The sequence below is a fragment of the Sorex araneus genome, chromosome 5 (assembly GCF_027595985.1).
Source record: "Sorex araneus isolate mSorAra2 chromosome 5, mSorAra2.pri, whole genome shotgun sequence".
Taxonomy (NCBI): domain Eukaryota; kingdom Metazoa; phylum Chordata; class Mammalia; order Eulipotyphla; family Soricidae; genus Sorex; species Sorex araneus.
Window position 1 is genome coordinate 202,544,915 of NC_073306.1, and position 22,413 is coordinate 202,567,327.

General features: G+C 43.5%; 1 protein-coding gene across 2 annotated transcripts in view; it reads right to left on the reverse strand.

The window, feature by feature from the left end:
* The window catches only part of ANTXR2 (ANTXR cell adhesion molecule 2), a 147,937-nt gene extending 142,408 nt beyond the window's left edge, over positions 1-5,529 (reverse strand). Inside the window, exons 1-3 of one of the 2 annotated variants that reach the window (XM_055140639.1) lie at positions 5,067-5,354; positions 4,346-4,417; positions 2,217-2,288 (exon numbers count right to left, since the gene is read on the reverse strand). In XM_055140639.1, coding sequence (XP_054996614.1) covers positions 2,217-2,288; positions 4,346-4,417; positions 5,067-5,224 — 302 coding nt within the window. In that variant the 5' untranslated portion in view covers positions 5,225-5,354. Of the gene's footprint in view, positions 1-2,216; positions 2,289-4,345; positions 4,418-5,066 lie in introns of both variants that reach the window. The other variant, XM_012934024.2, reaches the window with a different exon arrangement.
* Between the last annotated feature and the right edge of the window lie 16,884 nt (positions 5,530-22,413).

The following is a 22,413-nucleotide window of genomic DNA, read 5'->3' on the forward strand; positions in this document are numbered from 1 at the left end:
GATGCCCGGCATCCCATATGGTCCATCAAACCCACCAGGAGTAACTCCTTAGTGGAGAACCAGGAGTAACCCCTGAACATTGCCAGGTGTGACTCGAAGAGCAAAAAAACAAATATAAATTAAATTTTAAAATTAAAAATAGAAGAAAAAATAAAGTTTATAAGTAGAATTTCTGGGCTTTGAAACAGATCCACTAAAGCTGTGAAAAGGTTTTTTCAGTGAACTTGAATCTACATATGCAAATGTTTCTGCACACTTGGAAGTGAAATGAATAAAACAAATGACCCTATGTTCCAGAAGGACAGTAATTTCTTCAAGTAAGCATAATTCTTCCTTGTCATGAAAATATTCTATATCCCTGAGTCCCAGAAAATAACTACGATGCCAGTAACAACAATACTAATAACAAAGTTTTTATCTCTGGACCTCCTATATGCTACACTCTGTTTCCACACTCATTATCTTCAGTCCTTATCACAATCCTACAAGGTAGATTGTGTATCATCATCATTGCCATTATCATCAACAGTAGGAAAAACCAGACATGAGGAGGCTCAATTACTTGTCCATAACTACAGGGCTAGTAAATCAGCCCAGGGTCTCTGAGTTCAAGAGGATTATACATCTCTTGAAGCTTCTTTATCCCATTCCCGTCTTTCCCCTACTAAGTTCACCAATTACAAGGAAAGAATCTCTACTACAGGCTAACAATGTTAATCCTTCTCAATATTCCTCAGCAATACCAATCTGGTGGATCACTGCCTACCCTTCCTCTTCAAAGTTCCAAAGGATCCATATGCAGAGAACATAGCCCTGCATTTGCAGATGAATCACTAACAGTCTACTGTATCTGGCAATATGCTAAGGCCTGTTCTATATATGTATACTCTCTAGAAAGAGCAATATTGCTCTTTTTTGCTCCTAACAGATCCAAAGCAGTTTCTTTTCATAAAGACAAGGGCTTTTCTATCACTTGGCCAAGAAAACTATTGAATGGCTCTTCAACAAAGGTTGGAAGGAACTCCTCTGCTCTGGTATTTGATGAGACTTAAACAAACGCACACAGGACAGTTTGGGAAGGGAGAATCAATGAGAAAACTGAGGTGGGAATTCAACTTCCCACCTCTAGGAAGAAAAGTAGAACTGGAAGCACACCACACATAATAAATATATATAGATTCACAGGTAGATAGATATAAACAGATAAATAAATTTAGACAGAAACAAAATGAGGTCTGTGAATTACAAATACGCTATCTCTCTGATTTCCTGATAAATTTTGCTTTCTTGGCATGTTTAAAAAAATGTTAGTTTTAAAAACATTCACACATTACTTTTCAGAAACCTATGTATTAGGCAAGATAAAAATATCCTTTTGCTAAAACTACAGTTTGGAGAAATTTGATTTCAAAATCATGCTAACCATTTATCCATTCTACATAAATTATGTATAAACAATGTTGCATGCTTTCTCCTGGAGAAAGTAGATGTTCTAAAGTGAAAAAAACACTCCCTTCTGGCTACGGGATTTTGATCTGTTGTATAAAACTGAGCCCATAAAGAAGTTATTTCTTAATATATGTCAAAAAACAAGTAACTTGCTACAATGAGTACAAATGGCTTGGGAAAAGCCACCAAAGAAAGAGAGGAAGAGAGGGAAGGAAGGAAGGAGGGAAGAACGGGAGGAAGGGAGGGAGAAAGGAAGGAAAGGAAGAAGGGGAAATAGAAAAAATAGAAAGCAACTTCCTTTATAAAGGTAAATAAATATATTCAGTTCAGTGAACCTCAGTGTAAGATCAAATGAAGATCCAGGATGTCTGTTAAATCTACTAAATTTTCCAAATAGATTCATATCTCTCACCTCACTAATGGTTGCAAATACCTAGTTGATTCATACATTACTTCTAAGTCAGAAAATTGCACAACTCTTATAGTAACAGAAAGGAGACTAAGTGGGAAATAATGAATATACAATTAAGGCCAAGTGGGGGCTTCATTGTACATTCCACAGATAGTATAAGTGATATTGATTTTCAGATTATCTGCTCTTTTGCATTGTTTATGTACTGCCTTCCCCCCTATTAGTGAAGAGAAAAGAACTGTCTATGCATTTGCTTGATTCCACTGAGAGGCCTCAATCACCACTTGGAGATATCAATCATTCCTTTAAGATTAGTCTCTACTAAGAGCCTGCAGTGAAATGATAATGCACTAACCTGTCTCCAGTTAATGGCAAAATAATGGTTGCTTGCGAAGAAAACACAATGAAAGATAATCTCATTTGGGGGCTGCAAAATAAGAAAAGAGGCAGTTAGGACATTTTTAGAAGAAGTATTGACATGACACAGATGTATTACTAGGGAGTTGCATTTAAAATCTGTCTCACTGGATGGTCCAGGCATCTTTCAAATGAAACTCTCTAAGTAGATAAACTAATTCTGCCTAATATTATAGATGCATAAGTCATTTTGGGTTTAGTCTGGGTTTCTCTGCACTTAAGCACTCCTCCATGAACTAGAAGTTATGCATTTAGAAAGAGACTAAAAAGAGAAATTGGAGACAATGCAAAACTCTTGGAGAAAGGCTTTTTCCCCCCTCCCAATTCTCCCATAACTCCTTACAAGAAGCTAGGCTCTCCAGAACTACTATCCTGGGCATCATTGGGGCTTGGAGAGCAGCCAACTGAGTTTAATTACCACAACTAGGACATGAGTCCATTGGAAAAGCCATCCTCAAATCAGAATACTAAGAGTGTGTGCCTTGGAAAAGAGATACAAACTAATCAATCATGTTTGGTTTAGGCATCTTCCATTTTCCAAGTCGCAAACATCAGACTTCCAATTGGCAACAACTGTCCCGTGTAGGGACATCCTTGAAGCTTTGGGCCCTCGTCTCACAGGATGTTTCTGATTTCTAAGGCTCTCCCCAGGCAACTCTGACTACTATTAAAGCTGAAGATCTGAAACTAAGGTTTTTAAACCGAGATCAGGACAGTCTCAAAAGCGAACATGCTTCAGAATTCATTTTCTGTAGCAGTCACCCTGTATTCACTTCCTGCGGGTACGGGGTTAGTCACTGAACAACTGGACTTGAACCAGGGAACAGCCCATTATAAAATTCCAACTTTCGAGTTTGATCAAATAAATAGGATCCCCGCTTCCTGAAAATGTTGTCTTATGCGGGGTCATTGCTTTTGATCAAGATCTATGTGAATCTCTCTGCGGCCTCTTGGGAATAAGTCAGAAATTCATAAACAACTGCCTCCTTCTTCGCCTTTGACATCTAAGGGCCCAGCTCATTTTTCATTCCTCGATGGCTTCACCTCAGCCCTGGCCAGAAATGACGGTTCAACTTGGCTCCTTGCACAGGAGTCTGGTGATTGAACGTGGACAAGCATACATTTTTATAGGGATAAGTTTCCTGCTGCCAATAACTGAAAGCAAGGAACGCTTAGGCCTCTACAGATTGTTTGAAGTTTACTTGCAACATGACTTTCAAAATGTTTTGATCATCTAAGCCTGTTTTACAGAAAACATTTGGGCTAACAAGACTGAAAGAAGCAATATTTAATGATACAGCTCCTTTGTCTGTCCTTTCCATTATCTTGATAAACTTGCATTTGCTCACGGCAATTTTTTCTTTTCCTTAAAAAAAGGAGGGAAAAAAAAAATAAAGCCTCAGAAGCCTAGCATGCTGGGGTTATTTTTCTAGAGAAGAGGCTACAAATTTTGAGCAACCTCTAAATCAAAGAGTAAGCTGGATTTCATGGCAGTTTTGCTTTTTATAGGAGAGGAAAGGCAGTCTTGCTAGCAGGCTTTTGCATATATAGAACAGTTAAATTTTAAACCAGCCACACACCCACACAGTGTGTAAACACTAGTCCTCTCTTTAAACACACACAAGTGCCTTTTCTGGTAGTGGGTTATTAACACATGTTCATTTGAAGTTTACCAACACTTTTTTTTTTTTGTGAGGACCTCTACAATGTTAAGAACTGTGTGGAAAGAAAACTATATCGTGGATACTATTAGCATAAATTTTTAATGTGATGAATTATGAGAAAGCATAACTGAAACTCCAAACAGATGAAAATTCAGAAACAAAAAAAAAGACATTTGGAATAGTATTTGAAGATGCTTCCCTAGAGTCTGAGCCAAATTTCTGGGATCCAGATGAAATGAGCCCTCAGCAACTGACGGCCCAAATAACAGGCTGTGGAAGAACCACCTCGAGGCACTTAAAAAGCAGCATTTCCACCAAGGCTTTCCCTGTGGGCTCCAGGACAGCCAGGTATCCTCCTGCCCATGTCCAAGGCCCCTGCCTTAAAAAAGTAAAGAAGAGGTACCTCACAAATCTCTCGGTCAGCTGCTGGACAAAATTGTAGATTTCGATCCAGTTATTAGCCACACTCCCAGACCTGAAACAACAAAAGAAAAATTAAAAAACTACAACTGAGCTTGATCAGTAAACAGTAAAGTAAACGGGCATGGGGGGGGGGGGTGTCGTCGGGCACTTTCTTTCAGCCAAGTGACGTTGTCAGTAGCTGCAACTTCCGTGCTGCAGAAATGCAGGCGACGTACCCACCTTCGCGGGGGACCACCTGCCTGACAACTGTTTGAAGGAGCAGCCCCGCACTCTGCAAAATAAACACAGCCTTCCTACGCAGGAAATGCAAACCACACTGAGTAAAACGCCAGACTTTTCCTGGCTCCAGTGAAAACGCTGCGATCAGGAGAAAACCAGGCAAACTTTTTGCCGGTCGAGCGGGTGGGGGGCAAGAGCACCGAGGGTTCGGGCTTGCCAGGGTTGGGGTGGGGGGAGGGTGGGGGGAACTTATCCCCACTTCCCAAGAGACCCTGTGAGTGCCGAGCCGCGATCAGGCATCTCCGGCGACCCTCGCGCGGGGAGCGACCCCCTCCCACCCCAAAGAGCTCTGCGCGGGCTCGCCCGGGGCACCCGAGAGCCACCCAAGTCCCGCTGCGGGTTTCCAACGCCCCCCGCGCCCGCTTGCACACGCGCCGCCGCCGCCGCCCGCGGCCTCGGGACCCCCCACCCAGGGCACTCACTTGTCCAAGACGAAGTAGAGATCGAAGGCGCCCCCGCAGGAGGGCTGCTCCTCGGCGCGCAGCAGCAGCCCCCCGGGACCCCCGAGCGCCAGCAGCCACAGCCCGGGGACCAGCCAGCAGCCACCGGGCGCGCGGGCCAGGGCCGGAGCCGCCACCATCCTGGGGCCGGGGCCCGGCGACTCCCCCGGGTGCAGCCCCTGGACTCGGCGGGGTGGGGGGGCAGCAGGGTGGGATGGGGGGCGGAGGGAGGCGCCGGGAGGCCTCCCTGGTGGCGACGGCGAGCCCCGGGGGCGCCCGCCGCGGCCGCGGGAGGGAGGTCCGGGGAGGACAAAGGGAGCCCGGGGCAGGCCCGGCCCGCCGATCCCGCGGGGTTCCTGCAGGAGGACCAGCTCCTCCGGGCCGCGGCCACGCCAGCGCGCCCCCGGCCTCGCGGCCACGCCAACTTTGCTCCCCCGGGCGGGGGCGGGCGGGGGGCGCGGCGGGAGGGGCCGAGGGCGGGGCCGGGCAGAGGCGCTCGCGCGCTGTGGGTTCGCGCCGGGGCTGTGACTAACGCGCTTTAGCAAAAACAAACGCGCTTTTGCAACTCCCGAGTCCCGCAGCCCCGCCGGCCGGGTGGGATTCCGCCGCGGGGCAAGGGGGGAGGGGGCCTGGGGGGACCGCAGAGGGGCATTGCCCGGCACTGTCGCCGCCTCCTCCGCCCCGCCCCACCCCCACCCCACCAGCACGCTACTTTGCTGGAGGCCACTTTCCCTTTCCCCCGGCTTTGATTTTTTATTATTATTATTTTTTTAATGAATCTACTTCGCAGTTTCGTTTCGGCGCAGGAATGGGAGCGGGCGGGTGTTCCGGGACGGTGTACCTCAAAATATTCCATCCCGCCGCCGGGCTTCCCAAGTTCCAGATACTGAGCGTTTCGACCCGAGCTGTCGGAGTTGGCATTCAGAGTCTCCACTCGCCTCCATCTCCAGCACTTTCTTCTCTTCTCCTCTGACTCTTGTTCAAACTGGCTTTGAAAACTTAGAACCTCTCTAAGTTTCAGGGACGCAGGAGCAGCCAAGCCACCAAACCCTAGTGATCGACAGCAACAGGGATACAGGCACCCTGATGATTGACAGCAACAGGGATACAGGCACCCTGATGACTGACAGCAACAGGGATGATGACTGACAGCAACAGGGATACAGGCGCCTTGATGATTGACAGCAACAGGAGCAGTCACCTCCTTCCAACTCAATCAGTCCTTTAGATAAAAAAAAAAAGTTCTTAGGGGGCTGGAGCAAATAGTACAGCAGGTAGGGCGTTTGCTTGCCTTGCTCCTGGCGGACTTAAGTTCGATTCCCAGTATCCCATATGGTCCCTCCAGTACACCAGTAGTAATTCCTGAGTGCAAAGTCAGGAATAACCCCTGAGTATTGCTGGGTGTGACCCATAAAGGAAAAAATTAAGTTCTTAGGATACTTTTTTTTCTTTTTGGGTCACACCTGGCGATGCACTCAGGAATTACCCCTGGCCGTGCTCAGGGGACCATATGGGATGCTGGGAATCGAACCCGGGTCGGCTGCATGCAAGGCAAACGCCCTACCCTCTGTGCTATCGCTCCAGCCCCAGTTCTTAGGATCTTAATAACATGTTGCTAATATAACATTCTATAAACTTGGAGCAATAACACAGCAGGTAAGATGTTTGCCTTGCACATGGCCAACCCAGGTTCCTTCGTCCCTCTCGGAAAGCCCCACAAGCTATGGAGTGTATCCCGATCGCATGGCAGAGCCTGGCAAGGTAACCATGGCATATTCGATATGCCAAAAACAGTAACAAGAAGTCTCACAATGGAGACGTTACTGGTGCCCGCTCGAGCAAATCAATGAGCAACGGGATGACAGTGCTGCAGTGCTACAAACTTGATTTAAAGGACCGTGACTTACAAAGTTATTGATAATTGAGTTGTACACGTAGGATGCTCTAGCATTGAGCCCACCACCACATTAATTAACCCCATTATTCTAGCGTTAATGTCAGCTGCCCTCCACCAGTGCTCCCAAACTCTCCCACCAACACCCTATCACCACTCCCAGCCTGCCACATAACAGCCATAAGAAAGTAACAATTTAACCTCTCTTCTAAGGGTTATTTTGATGTGTATTCAACTTTTTGTTTACACTGTCTTTGTTATGCAACCAGAGTTACCAGATTTGTAAACTGGCAAATAAACTCACCAGAGTGAGGGGGCATTTGGATTTGGGTTGGGGAGGGGGAGGGGGTGGGGAGCGGGGTCCCTTGTGCTTACCTGGGCCTACTTCATGCAGAGCCTACACTCAATCCTTTTTTTTTTTTAATGAATCACTGTGAGATAATCACAGACTTACAGACTTTCATGATTGCATTTCAGTCAAACAATAGTTGACTACCCATCTCTCCACCAGTGCCCATTCTCCACCACCAATGTTCCCAGTATCCCTCCCCACCCACCTCGCCCCCCCCACCCCCTCTGTGGCAGGCACATTCCCTCTTACTCTTTCTGTCCTTTTGGGTGTTATGGTTTGCAACACGGGTACTAAGCGGCCATCATATTTGGTCTATAGTCTACTTTCAGCACGCATCTACCATCCCGAGCAATCCCTCAAACCATTATTTACTTAGTGCTTCTTTCGCCATCTCAGCTACCTTTTCCCCCAGCACGAGATTGGTTTCCAAGTCATAGGGAGATACTCCTGACCCTTATTTCGACTGTCCCTAGGTGTTAGTCTCCTATTATGTTACTTTCCTTTGAGATATCTCCGTCTCCTGTTTGTAAGCTCTCTGAGCATACAGACCAGTCATTTAGCAAAGAGTTTGGTTCTTTGTTCTACAGCCTTCTAGGACTTACCGGTAATGGCAGAACAAAAGGACAAGCCACGGTTTTTTATGAAGTTGGAGGAGGAAAATCTAGAAAAAAATAAGTAAATGTCAATGTTGAAAAGCTGTTTTTACATTATATGCACCTATGTATGGTCCAGAGACTATAAAACAAAGCTTCCAGGAGACAGCAATGCAGAACCTCTTACCCTGCAGCAGGCTGTCTTCACTTGGGCCCCCTCAGAAGGGAGCAGGTTGAGTTTCCCTCCCCGCCCCAAGCAGAGCCCCAGCAGCCAAAAGCCTCCAGAACCCAGCCACAGCCATGCTCAAGGCCACTCTCCACACACTCGGACGAGCCTCACCCATAAAGGAACCGACAGAGGAACTCAGGTATGCAGGACCTGTGGCTGAGATCTCCAAGCCTGCACGGATCGAGACTGGGCCTCTTCCACCCAGATCCCCAGTTTTCCAGTAGCTTGGCAGTCACACCCACAAACTGCCCCCACCATGTAATCTCATCAATGGCCAAAATCCAGAGGCTATAAAACAAAGCTCCCAGAAGAGATCGACGCAATTTTTATTTATTTTTTTTCCCTGCACGGCAGCGTCTGGCAAACTACCTGTGACCTATTTGATATGCCAAAAACAGTAACAACAATGTGCTCTTTGTGTTCCTGGAGCGAGCAGATGCCATTGGGCTACACTAGCATGCGACAGGGACAAATGAAGACATCACTGGCGTCTGCTCAAGTAAATCGATAAACAACGGGATGACAGCGATACAGCGATATATGGTCCAGAAAAATACTTCAAACGACTGCTAATAAATACACTAAAGAAGTACATTGATAAGAACACAATAGTAGTTAGAGATTTGAATGCCACTCTGTCACCTCTTAATAGATCAGTTTCATTAAAGCTCAGTAAGGAAATAACTTAGTTTGAAGGAAAGAAAAGGAAGACAAAGAGTTTTCTTCTCCAACTCATTCAAGGCAGTCACCAAGAGAAACCAGAGCTGGAATACAAAACAAGTCCATAGCTATGTAAGCATTCATCAGGCAGGAAAAAGCAGTTTCAGAAATTTTTTTTTACTCTTTTTTTTTTATTGAATCACCATGTGGAAAGTTACAAAGCTTTCAGGCTTAAGTCTCAGTTATACAATGCTCAAACACCCATCCCTTCACCAGTGCACATATTCCACACCAAGAATCACAGTATACCTTCTTCCCACCCTCCTACCCCCAAGCTCCCCACCATGCCTGTGTAGCTGATAAATTTCACTTTACTTTCTCTTTAACTTTGATTACATTCTATATTTCAACAAAAAACTCACTATTATTGTTTGGAGTTTGGCCCCCAAAGTCGGACCTGCTGAAAAGGAAGCATTTAATAATTGAAGTTTATCAGCTACAGAGGCGGGGCAAGCTACCCATGGCATATTGGATGTGCCAAAAACAGTAACAAATAAGTCTCACAATCGAGAGACGTTACTGGTGCCCGCTCGAACAAATTGATGAGCAATGGGATGACAGTGATACAGTGACTGTAATACAGTATTCATTGAGACAAGCCATACCATTAGCAACTAATACAATATCAGTACGTGACTAAGATCTGGAAGGGACTTAAAGGTCGGCCAACTAGTAGAGAAAAGTGGCTTCACATTAAAAGGGGATGGAAGATGCAGAAATTAATGACACAATTCCAACTACACATAGTACCCTTAATTCAATATTTAAATGAAGGATTTAAAACACCCATGCATGCAGGCTAAAACTATAGCAAAGGGACTGGAGCAGTAGCACAGTCGGTAAGGCGTTTGCCTTTCATGCGGCCAACCCAGGTTTGATTCCCAGCATCCTGTATGGTCCCCTGAGCACTGCCAGGAGTAATTCCTGAGTGCATGATACAGGAGTAACCGCTGTGCATCACCAGGAGTGATCCAAAAAGCAAAAAAATAAAAATAAATAAATAAAGTGATAGTAGAGAGGTAAGGTGTTTGTTTAGCAAAATTCAACCACAGTTGAACACCCAGCTTCTAAGCACCACCAGGAGTGAGCCCTTAGCACTGCCAGATATAGCCTTGATACCCTCTCTCCTCCCCAGAGAAAATTACACCCATATGTGGACTTCTTTTCCATCTAGCTCTTGACTCATTTCCACAAATATCAAGTTCAAGGAAATGATCTAGGGATCCATCTTGCTGCAAGATGGATTTTGGCGTAGGCAAAATTCCTTGAACTTGTATTTGTTGTTCTTCAAAATTGCCTGGTCCCAGATCCGCCCTCCCACTAAACTCCTTCCTGACTATAAGCAAGCAAAGGAAGTTGAATAACTACTAAATCATGATATCACTTTATCACTGTCATCTCGTTGCTCATCAATTTGCTCAAGCAGGCACCAGGAATGTCTCCATTGTGAGACTTGTTGTTACTATTTTTAGCATATAGAATACACCACGGGTAGCTTGCCAGACTCTGTCAGCAGGCGAGATACTCTCAGTAGCTTGCAGGGCTCTCCGAGAGGGGTGGAGGAATCAAACCCAAGTACCATTCTTTAATTCATTTGTGTGTTTAGATAATTATTTCAAACTGGAGCTTCTTTCTTCTCACATTTCACTCATGCATTGACCCACAGAAGATGCATAGCCATGCAGGGAAACGGCTTCTCCCAGTACTGATCAACAATTCATCAAATCACTTTCCTCTGGGAATGTGGGAAGAACTTTCTGGTGGGAAAAACTTTAATTACTAGAGCTACCATCTCACTTCTTCCTAGTCTGGGAGGTGTCCATGGACATGGGACTTTCAGGCTAAAACTGGGGATTGTCTCGGATAGTTCCTGGCAAAGGAAGTTCTTAGTCATTCTGTTTCTGAGCAATAATGAGAAAACGTGAAAACAAGGGTAGACGACACTACCTCTGTACACTGTGAAGCAAGCACTTCCTCTTTCTCTCTAACAGGTGAGAGACCTCAGCATAACTGCTGGATGTCAGCCAGAAAAGATTGCAAATGAACTTTGTCCCATAACTGATGGCCCACACCCTGTTGAGCTTCGCCTTTAAAATCAAGAACGCGGTTCAAAAAAAAAAAAAATAGAGAAATCAAGGTACTCCTTGCCTTAAACATCTATATCGATACATATCTATACACCTATCTTAAACATAGTTGTTTAAGGCAAGGTGTGAGTTAACAGAATTTATTATTTAGATAAATTCTAAATATTATTTAGATAAATTCTAAATATTTAGATAAATAATAATTTATTATTTAGATAAATTATTCATCTAAACTATGTCTTTCATCAAATTATCCAGGATTCTGCTGGAGCAATTTGTCAGTTGCAAGCCCAACACTTTGTTTTTTGGTTTGTTTGTTTTTTAGTGAATCATTGTGAGACAAAGTTACAGACTTACAGGTTTTCATGCTTACATTTCAGTCATACAAAGATCAAGTGCCCATCCCTCCACCAGTGCCCATTGTCCACCACCAATGGTCTCAGCATCCCTCCCACCACCCTCACCCTGTCCCCTTCACCCCACCCTGCCTCTGTGGCAGGGCATTCCCATTTGCTCACTCACTCTTTTTAGGTGTTGTGGTTTGCTACAGAGGTATTCAGTAGGCATCATGTTCGGTCTATAGTCTATTTTCAGCCTGTATCTCCCATCCCTAGTGGGCCCGCCTAGCACCCTTTGCTTGGTGATCCCTTCTCTATCAGAGCTGCTTCTTCACCTAGCATGTGAGGTCAGCTTCCAAGCTGTGGAGTACTCCTCTTGGTACTTATCTCTACTATTCTTAAGCCTAACACTTTAAAAAGTCTTCTGTGTCTCAAATTTAATGTTGAAAGGTAACACCTTATTGCATGAAATCTGCTAACAAGTCCAGAAGTACAGGGCTGGAGCAACAGTAAAGCGAAGAAAGCATTTGCCTTGCACACAGCCAACCCAAGTTCGATCCCCGGCACCCCATCTGGTCCTCTGAGCACTGCCAGGAATAACTTCTGAGCACAGAGCCAGGAGTAACCACTTAATATCTATAAAGACATATTAAACTTAGGTTGAAATAGACATGCCTGATGCAGACATGTGTTCAGCAGGCCTCTACCACTAGTCTCCTAACTGAAAAGTTTCTATAAACTGAATGCTAAAGCTTGTTCATTTCCTGATTTTTATTTAGAAAATATTTACTACTACCTGGAAATGTTCTAAGCGCAGATCTTATTGCTCTCCTCTCAGGGAGTTAATATTTCCAATATTTTATCTCCAATATGTGCCTGTTGCCCAGGACGCCAATACATGACCAACAGAAGGAACAAACAAGGAAGCACAGAAAGCTGAACCAAAGTAAATATATTCTCTATGCGCCAACACAAACCAACATATGTCATTTACAAGCACATATCTTTATGTGACATCCATTGTAACAAGCCTGATTCTTCTGGAAGTGCTACACGGGAAGTGATTCATAGTCACATTACACATGTGGAGTGATTCATAACATGGTCTGTTCAGTGATTTAGAGGGCGAAAATATATCTTTAGTACCTATAGATGACAAAGTATATTTAAACAGATACAGTCAGTGGAGATATGGCTTCCCTTAATGTCTGAACCAGTTCCTGAGACTGAAAAAGCTGCTTTCAGAAGGTACAATTACTGCTAAATGAAGATTTCTGAGTATGACAACAGGATCTGTCAGCCAATGACAGAGAATGATAATCAACATGTACATTTGGGACTGGATATATTTTAAATCCAGTTTCCCAGAAACAAATCTGCAACTACAGTTTTCATGAGGAAAGTATGTTGGTACGTGCTTTCAGGAAGAAGACTATGTATACAAGGAGGCAAGGAGGCAGGACTGCTCAGAGGGAAAGCTGAGTCAGGGCATAACTGCAAAGGGAGTCTTCAGTGGACCTCAGTGGGTCCAGAGCTTGGACAATGTTTCTTGTTTTTTTTTAAATTTGTATTTTTTAATAAAATCACGTAATTTCATTCATACAATGTTCTAACACCCATCCCTTCGTAAGTGTACATTTCCCATCATCAATGTTCCCAATTTCCCTCCTTCCATCCCTCTACCCCTAGGATAGCAGACACCTTTCCTCTCTCTGTCTGTCTCTGTCTCTGTGTCTGTCTCTGTCTCTGTCTCTGGCTGGCTGTCTGTCTGCCTCTCTCTCCTTCTGCTCATTATGGTTTGCAGTACAGGTACTATAAAGTTACCATGTATATCGCTTTACCTATTTCCATCACTCAGTTCTTGTCCAGAGGGATCATTTTCATCATTTCCAACTATCATTGTCATTGGTCCCTTCTCTGTCCTAACTGCCCTCTCCCTCTCCCCTCCACTTGTGAACAAGCCTCCAGCCATGGGCCAGTCCTCCTGGCCCTCATTTCTGTTGACTGTGGGTCATAGTCTCACACTGTGTCCTTTATAGAGCTGGGATAACCTTTCAAGCTTATACTGAATTGTGTGGTGGTACCAGGGTTTGTTTCCTTTAGAGGGAGCATAGGTGTGGACAAAGCAACTTCCTCTAACTTAGAGAAGTTATGAGGAGTTCGACCTTGCAATAGGCCACTTTTGCCGGGCTACTCCAGACAGGAACAGGTGCTGTCCCTTTGTCTGTGTCCTAGGAATCCCGATGGCCACCATCTCCCGGAAACCCAATGAGAAGCCCAGGTAGGTGGAAGCAGTAGCAGCAAATGCCAGGCCTCACCAGGTGGGGGATGGGCTGGTGCCTCTCATCCCTCCATCCCAATGGAATGATAAGATGATGCTCACCAACTGCTCTGGCTACTACTTAAGCTCCTTAACAGCCATGAACCAGAGACACACAAAAGAATCTTGGAACCAAGAAGCTCTCTGCAGAGGTCTCTTCAGACCCTAAGTATCTAAAATTTTAGAACTCCAAGAGCGCACAGCCACGAGACTGGCCACACAACCTCTTATGCTACTGATAACAGGCAATGCAAAATAATTTGTCTAGGATTGACTTTTCAACAGGTTTCAGTGGTGGCGAGAAAATTCCAAATAATAATGGTGGGACTGGTGTTGAAATGTTGAATGTCATCAAAGTAGGGAGTGTTATGGATATTGTCTGTCACAGAGGTAGAGGGAGGGCTGGGATGGGGTGGGGGGAAACTGGGGATTTTGGTGGTGGAAAATGTGCACTGGTGGGGCTGGAGCAATAGCACAGCGGGTAGGGCGTTTGCCTTGCATGTGGCTGACCCGGGTTTGATTCCCAGCATCCCATATGGTCCCCTGAACACTGCCAGGAGTAATTCCTGAGTGCATGAGCCAGGAATAACCCCTGTGCATCGCCCGGTGTGACCCAAAATGAAAAAATAAAAAAAGAAAATGTGCACTGGTGAAAGGATGGGTGTTTGATCATTGTATGACTGAAACTCAAACATGAAAGCTTTGTAACTGTATCTCATGGTGATTCAATTAAAAAAAAAATGAAGAAGAAGTTACAAGGACTTCATCTGGATGTTGACAGCAGCAAATAAACTCCTGACTTTGAAAAAAAATTGTGTTGCAGTCCTGAAGGAGAAACTTAGATAACACAAACTCAGCATCTAATATATCTACAAAGAGCGAAGGCAGTTGGAAGCTTGTTTGATGAAAGTCTTATTCCATGTGCAATGTCAGACCTTCCTAAATATACTCAGGCTCAGTTTGGCATCCTGGTAAACGAAGTCATGTAAAGGCATCCATTCTGCCTCTTGTGCCTTTTGTCTTAGACCTTATCCACGTCAGTTTCTCACTTCCTTATAGAATTATTTTAATAATGTTCTATCTTTCCACACCTCCTACTCATGGCACTGTGATTTATTTTTCTGAAAGGGTAATGCTAGAGTCAATCCTATTAGAATCAAACACTAGAGTTAAACCTACCTGCCACTTAGCTATCACTTTCTAACAATTTAGGCTCGTCACAAGAGCATCACCAAGGAGCTCTGTCATCCTCACCTTTCAGAAATCAGTCCTCTCCTCGTGTTCTCTATGCTCAGAGAAACCATGGCAGTCACTGTGCCCCTCATTGGCACAATAGATCCTTTGGGTCTTTCCTCATTTTTTTCACTTCATTTCTCCCTACTCCGTGTTCCAGGTATCAAGTTCGAGCTCTCTTCCTTCTCCCTCCCAACCCTTACAGATGGATAAGGTCAAAAGCCATTAGATGGGTGGAGTACAAGGGGTCAGGCTGTAGCAGAGCTAGTACAGCCAAGAGCAACTGCCAGGGCCAAGCAAAGGGGAGATGCCCTGTCCTCCCAGAGAAGGGAGGGAGATCCCAGCATAGGGTTTAGAGCCCAGGAAGGGTGAAGGAGCCATCCACCTGGGAGGGCAAAAGCTCAGCATAAGATCAAGGAGCCAAGTAGGGGGCCAGATGCAGAGAATAACTGCATGAGCGTGGGGCTGGGAAGAGGGTGATACTGTTCACTTGCGTCCAAGGGAGACGAGACATCATCAACTTTAGGCCGAATCCATCGTGTGAAGGCAGGGCCTGAGTAAACACGCTGTTCACTGGGGGAAGCCATCCCGCTAATGCCAGACTCTAAACAAGACGAGTCTAATCTGGAAAATAAGTGTAGTCCATGTCAGAACAAGATGGTCTGAGTATGGGCAGGGCACTACAGTGCTGGCTGTAAAGGTGGGGTGGGGGCGGGGTCCTAGGACGGAGTTCTGTACAGTGGAGTCTGCCTGTTATAAACCCCAAATAGAGGAAGGAGCTCTTCAGAAAGAGATTGGAGTCATTTCCCTCAGAGGTTATCTCCTAGAGTGTGTGTTTATTAAAAATAAATTACAAAGACCACACATAGTGTCTCACTCTCTCATTTGTGGGGTAAGATAATAAATGATTTCTCTCATTTGTGGGATAATAAAGAGACATTGTAAGGGAATAACAGAGGCCCAAATGCAAGAGGAAGGAAGATCACTCTGGACAAGAGCTGAGTGTTGAATGTAGGTAAAGGGATATACATGATAACCTTTAAGTATCTGCATGACACACCACAATGCCCAAAAGGACAGAGAGAGAGAGGAAGAGAAAGAGAGAGCGAGTAAAAGCGTCTGTCATAGAGGCAGGCGTGGGTGGGAGGGGTGGGAGGAAAACTGAGACATTGCTGATGAAAATTGTACACTGGTGGAAATGATGGTTGTTGGAACATTATATGACTGAAACCCAATCAGGAACAACTTTGTAACTGTGTATCTCACTGTGATTCAATAAAAATAAATAAAACATCATGATTTAGAAGTGCCAAATTCCTCAGCCTTTGTTGTTTTCATCCAAAGGCTCAGTGGATGAATTTACTCGTACAGAGGATTACTGTGAGATTTCACTTGATAAAAATGTATATGGCCAGAGAGAGAGAGAGAGAGAGAGAGAGAGAGAGAGAGAGAGAGAGATCAGGGGTAAGGTGTTTAGTGCTTACCTTGCATGCAGAGGACCTGGGTTTGATGGTTTGATCCCGGGCATTGCATAAGATCCCCCAAAGCACTGCCAGAAATGATTCCTGAGCACAGAGCCATGTATGGCTCTGCCAAAAAAAAGCCAACAGGATTCACTTCTACAACCATAAAAATGCTTCAATCAGGGGAACCTTCTGTGAGCTGGGAATTCCAAACCTCGTCGTTTTTTCCAAGAGCTCATTTGGAAATATGAACAAGTAAAGGTCAAAACAAAACAAAACAAAACAAAAAACCAAAAAAACAGAACTAGCCCTCAGATGACTGAGAAGCACCAAGGGAAATTTGGTGCCATTTGCTTAAAAGATCACATTCATGAGTAAACTTTCAGAGAAGTATTTCCTGGTAATCCTAAAGTTCTTAGACCCTTTCTACCTCTGTGGCCCATCAGGAGACTCTCGGTCCAAAGCAGACTCAACTTCCCTCAAGGAGGTGGGCCTCTCCCCATGGTGAGCATGTGAATCAGTTCTTCAGGCAGCTGGACAAAACTCAGCATATCTGAAGTCTCAATGCATTCAAAGCAGGTGTTTGAGGGTTTGGGAACTGTTATCCAGTGCCTTCAAAGAAAGATTTCCTGCCACGTCATCAGAAGCTGGAGAAGATGGACCAGGGAGAGCCTGGTGAGATCCTGCAGTCTCTCCTCACAGCTGACTTCCAAGGAAAAGTGTCCATGTGTGTTTCTGTCACCTCTGAAATGAGCAAAGGACTCCTGCCAGGGAAACTTCCGGCTTTGTCACTCCTTCTTTCCTTCGATTTCATGGTCATGAATGAATATCTAAGCATGACAAAGAAGCAGAGGTTACGGTCTAGAATGATAATACAGCAGGAAGGGCATTTGCCTTGCACACAGTCAACCCTGGTTCAATTTCCTAGCACCACTTATTGTCTCTGAGAACAGCCAGGACTGATTCTGAGTGCAGAGCCAGGAGTAACCCCTGACCATTGCCAGGTGTGACCCGCAAAAAAATCAACAGCAACAAAGAGAGACAGACAGACAGACAGACAGAAAGACAGACAGAGAGAGAGAGAGAGAGAAGAGAAAGCAGAGGTTCAAAAACAGAGGAACAGTTGAAACCAGAAGATCTTAGAGCCTTGTTTTGGAAACAACTCTTTTATTTTTCCCTTTGGTTTTTGGACCACATCCGGTGATGCTCATGGATTACTCCTGGCTCTACGCTCAGGGATCACTCCTGATGGGCTCCAGAGACCATATTGGATGCCCGTGATTAAAACTGAGTTAGATGCATGCAAGGCAGATGTCTTTCCCACTGTAATATCACTCCAGACCCTTGGAAAGAATGTTTTAAAAATTAGAAAGAGGAGGAGGAAAAGAATAGTAAAGACAGAGAAAAAAAATTACCTGAATCAGTGAAGACTATGCATGAATTCAACAACAATCTCCACCTGCACGCCTGTTTTTCTGTATGTTAGAAAAGCTTTATAGTAGAAAATTTGGGATCAAAAGAGAGATTCGAGCTAAACAGGCTGGAATCAGACTTTACATGCAGGAGATCTGGATTTGGTCACAAGTATAGCATCGTCCCCTGTCCCCTGAGCACTGCGATGAGCACTCCCCATTGTTTAGGGGAGTTGCCTCTGAACACGGCTGGATGTGGCCCAAATGTTGCCCTTCAAAAAGAGACACAAAAATACTTAAATTTTCCTACATGATTTAGAACCCATTCATATAAGCTGACATCCAAACACCAAAGCAGAGTCAAGTTACACAGGACAGAGGTAGGCCATGGAGTGACCTTTTTGCTGGTGCAAAAGTAGTAGTCGTGTGCCATCGTAGGGCATCTGAAGGGCTGTTGGTGGCTTTGGAGTAGCCTCCACTCCTTCAACGCAGTGGGCAGTGCCCCTGGAGCTCAGCAGGGAGGGTACTTGGCATAGACAAAGTGAACTGTTCCCCCAAAGTTTCATCTACACAAGGCAAATGTCTCCGTGAGTGATAACTATGTTCTACTGAATAAATCCCTTTCACTGAAAGCAGCTGGGGTTGATTGCATTTTCAAAGACATTGACAAGTTCTAGAGTTATATATCATATCTGTGAACCTTAAATTAATCATTTTCTGGTATTTGTAATTATGATAAAAATTATAAATTGAAGTGAAGAGTTAAGAAATTCTCAATGTTTAAATTATTCCTTGCATTTACATTATTCCTTTGGTTGGCAAAGACAGATACATTGAAGGAAAAAGAAAACTTAAATTTTAAGAAAATAAAAAGATCTGATCTCTATGGACAATTTTGCAAGAGAAGTAAAATTGAATCAGTTATGGACCACAGAATTAGGAATTTTTAAGTCACAAAATTCAAAGGAGATTGGTTATAGATAGAAGCAGGCAACTGAGAAGGAAGACAAGTTATTGTTAAGAATGATTAAAATTATGAAGGACATATGTAATTTTTAAATTTGCCAGTCCCTGATTGAATATACCTACTGCCAGAAGTTATCTTAAAGAATAGCTTTGAAGAACTTCAATTCTCACTGTTAACACTCGTGTAAAACTTGGAAAACAATAACAAAAATAAAATTACATAACAATTTATAATTTGCAAAGTTCTTATATCTACATTAAAAATAAGTCAAAAATAAGTTAATAAAAATTTCCAGGTTTTCAGTGCTGTTCTAGGTACATTACAAATTAAGAGTAGTTTACTTTAAGGGCCAGAGAGATAGTCCAGTGGGGAGGGCATTTTTCCCTGCACATAGCCCACTCGGTTTGATCCCTGGCATCCCATATGGTCCCCTGAGCACTGCCTGGAGTGATTCCTGAATGCAGAGCCAGGAGTAATCCCTGAGCATCGCTGGGTGCGACCCAAAAAGCCAAAAACTTGAAAAGACAGAGTAGTTTATTCTAATTCCATATTTATCACCTTCCTTAAAAGAAGAAAATAAAAAGACTAGATTATACTGAGTAGGTATCTTGGGTAGAGCCCAGCAAGGTACCGAGAGTATGTTGCCCATACAGCAGAGCCTGGCAAGCTACCCATGGTATATTTGATATGCCAAAAACAGTAACAACAAATCTCACAATGGAGACGTTACTTGTGCCCACTTGAGCAAATCGATGAGCAACGGGATGACAGTAACAGTGACAGTGACAGGTATCTCGGCACTGAAGCACGGATGTTCTTAGGCAATCTACAGAGCAGAGGAAACTCACATACAGACCTCCTTGCTCTCTCGCCTCTCACCTACCACAAGAGAGGGCACCCTCTACTTCTATCTCTAACAAAGCAAAAGAGTTCTTTCTTCTCAGCTAGGCAGTCATTTAAAGTCTTTCTGGAAGAATCCGGGCTTTCCGGTAAGCAACGCAGGCCGGAGTCTGCTCCAGACCCCAGACCGGGCCAGCAACACCGGGCAGCCGGACGGAGGAGGTACAGCTGGTACGCCTTCTCCAGATGGAGCCCCGGCGACACTGAGCAGCAACTAACATGGCTCCGGGATGTGGGACTGGGACAAATGAAAACATACAATCTATTGATGCCATCCAACATGTCTGACTGTCGGAGGAAAACCTCCAAATAACGATAGTGAGATTCCTGTTGAAAATTGAATGTAATCAAAGTAAGGAAAGAGTAAAGTGAAAAATGTCTGCCACACAGGCAGAGAGGGAGTGGGAGGGGGGTATGCGGGGGTTTGGTGGTGGATCAAATATGAAAACTTTGTAACTCTATCTCACAGTGATTCGATAAAAAATAAAATTTAAAAAATAAACAAATAAAAGATATATCAGATATTAAAAAAGATTAAAAAAATAAAGTCTTTCTGAAAAAAACTTTATTTTGCTTCCTTCAAAGTTGTTGATGCAATGTTTTTAACAGTCACGGTATTTCTGATATGTTTACGCTTTCATAGAAATTATATTTTATTTTATTTTATTTTAACACCTGGCGATGCACGGGGGTTACTCCTGGCTCATGCACTCAGGAATTACTCCTGGCGGTGCTCAGGGGACCATATGGGATGCTGGGAATCGAACCCAGGTTGACCGAGTACAAGGCAAACGCCCTACCCGCCGTGCTATTGCTCCAGCCCAGAAATTATATTTTATAAGAAAAAGGCTGTCATTTTTCTTTTTCTGGGCCTTACTGCAGCACTATCATTGAAAGATTTTTTTTTCCCCGTATATTGGAGGCTTTGTGTTTCTTATGAAAAACGGCTTGATTAGTGCATACCCATCTTTATTTTAACAGCACATATGGCACATAGATTATCTTTCCTGGTTTTCATGGAAAGTTCTTTGAAAGGAGCAGTAGGAACTTTGTCGATCCCCAAATGGCCAGTGGGTTGCATATGTACTTAATTTGGCTGGCAAGAATATGAAGATGAGTTCAACAATATCATCCGAGGCCACAGTGCCTGCGGGTATTTTTTTAAAGATTAGTAAACCAGAGGTTTTGCTTTTGACCCAAAACTTAACTCAGTCTTCACACTTCTTCATCCAATAAAGGCGACTATAATCTGAAGAAATGTACATTGACAAACATTTTTAAGGGAATAATTAAATTAACTATTTAATGCTTGCTTTCTCCAACACATTGATTTGTGCTCTTTGGAATAGAATCAATTAAGACACACAGTAGTTATTAAACTAAGATACTTCAACAACAACAACAACAACAAAAACCCACAATTCCAACACTGATAATGGAGTATATTAGGGAATTTCATAAAGAGAAAAATTAACAGAACATTTCATCTGCAACATAAAATCTGAGCTAATGTTTTTAGATTTAAAAAGGGAAGAAAGGGGCTGGAGAAATAGCACAGCGGGTAGGGCGTTTGCCTTGCACGCGGCCAACCCGGGTTCGAATCCCAACATCCCATATGGTCCCCCGAGCACCGCCAGGAGTAATTCCTGAGTGCATGAACCAGGAGTGACCCCTGTGCATCGCCGGGTGTGACCCAAAAAATAAATAAATAAATAAATAAATAAATAAATAAAAAGGGAAGAAAATTATGCTGAAAGAGGCATAATTGGATTTAATCTGGTAAAATATATGGCATCATTAACTGATATGGGAAGAAGAACCACCATGTTTTTAAAAAGCACAACCTCTGATTACCTTCTTTACATATTTTCTAGTAATGCCTATGTCCTTTTACTAGTAATATGTTTTATTTGTGTATTTTAATGCGCTTTTCCAGCATATTGTTACTGTCTTCTTTTTTTTTTATTCACCATGTTGTTTTAAAGACTGTGTCTTAAGAATACAATTATATACCTCTTCTAAATATGTTACTACACCACACCTGGCATCCAAATGCAAGTATCCCTACACATGTTTCATTGGCCTCCTCTTCTCATCCTACTCTTTACAAATGGCATGACCATATATTACATTAGAGTTGGGATAAAGTCAACTGCATGGAAGATGTACTTAGATAAAACAGCATCCCTATTCTCTACCCCAGATCCCGTTCGGGGAAATAAATGTCTAGAATAGTGAATGTAGAATTCTCAAACAGAAATTAGCTTAATTTCCATGGTGGCCTATTTGTGAAGGAATGTAATAGGAATGAGAGTCAGTACGTAGGAACCTTAAATCAACCTGAACTCATCCCACTGTCTCTTTTTGTTCATTTACTTTTGTTTCTCATATGTGCTTTTCCCATGACACCTTTCTTGCTCACCATCTGTTTTTGTAATAAAGTTTTATTGGACACAGCCATGTTCATCTTTTACATATTGTCTGTTGCTACTTCTGGGCTGTAATAGAAGCGTTAAACAGATGAGACAGAACCCAAATGGCCCAGAGATTTAACAAATTTCATTGTTGAGCTACTTACTTCCTGACCTTCGATGCATTGCCAAGTTCTGCTTTAGATAAAAAATTTAAAAATCTTTTAGTGTAGATGCTTTTTGAACTAGACAAAAGGAAGACGATAGCAAATATTAAACTACAAAGGGGGTTGAACAGAAAGAACTATGCTTTTAATCAGATTGTCATAGATTAATCTAGATGAGCAGATTGTATGTCAGGACAAATGAGAAAGGAAAATTCCTGAGAAGCAGAGAGCACTTAAAATGTT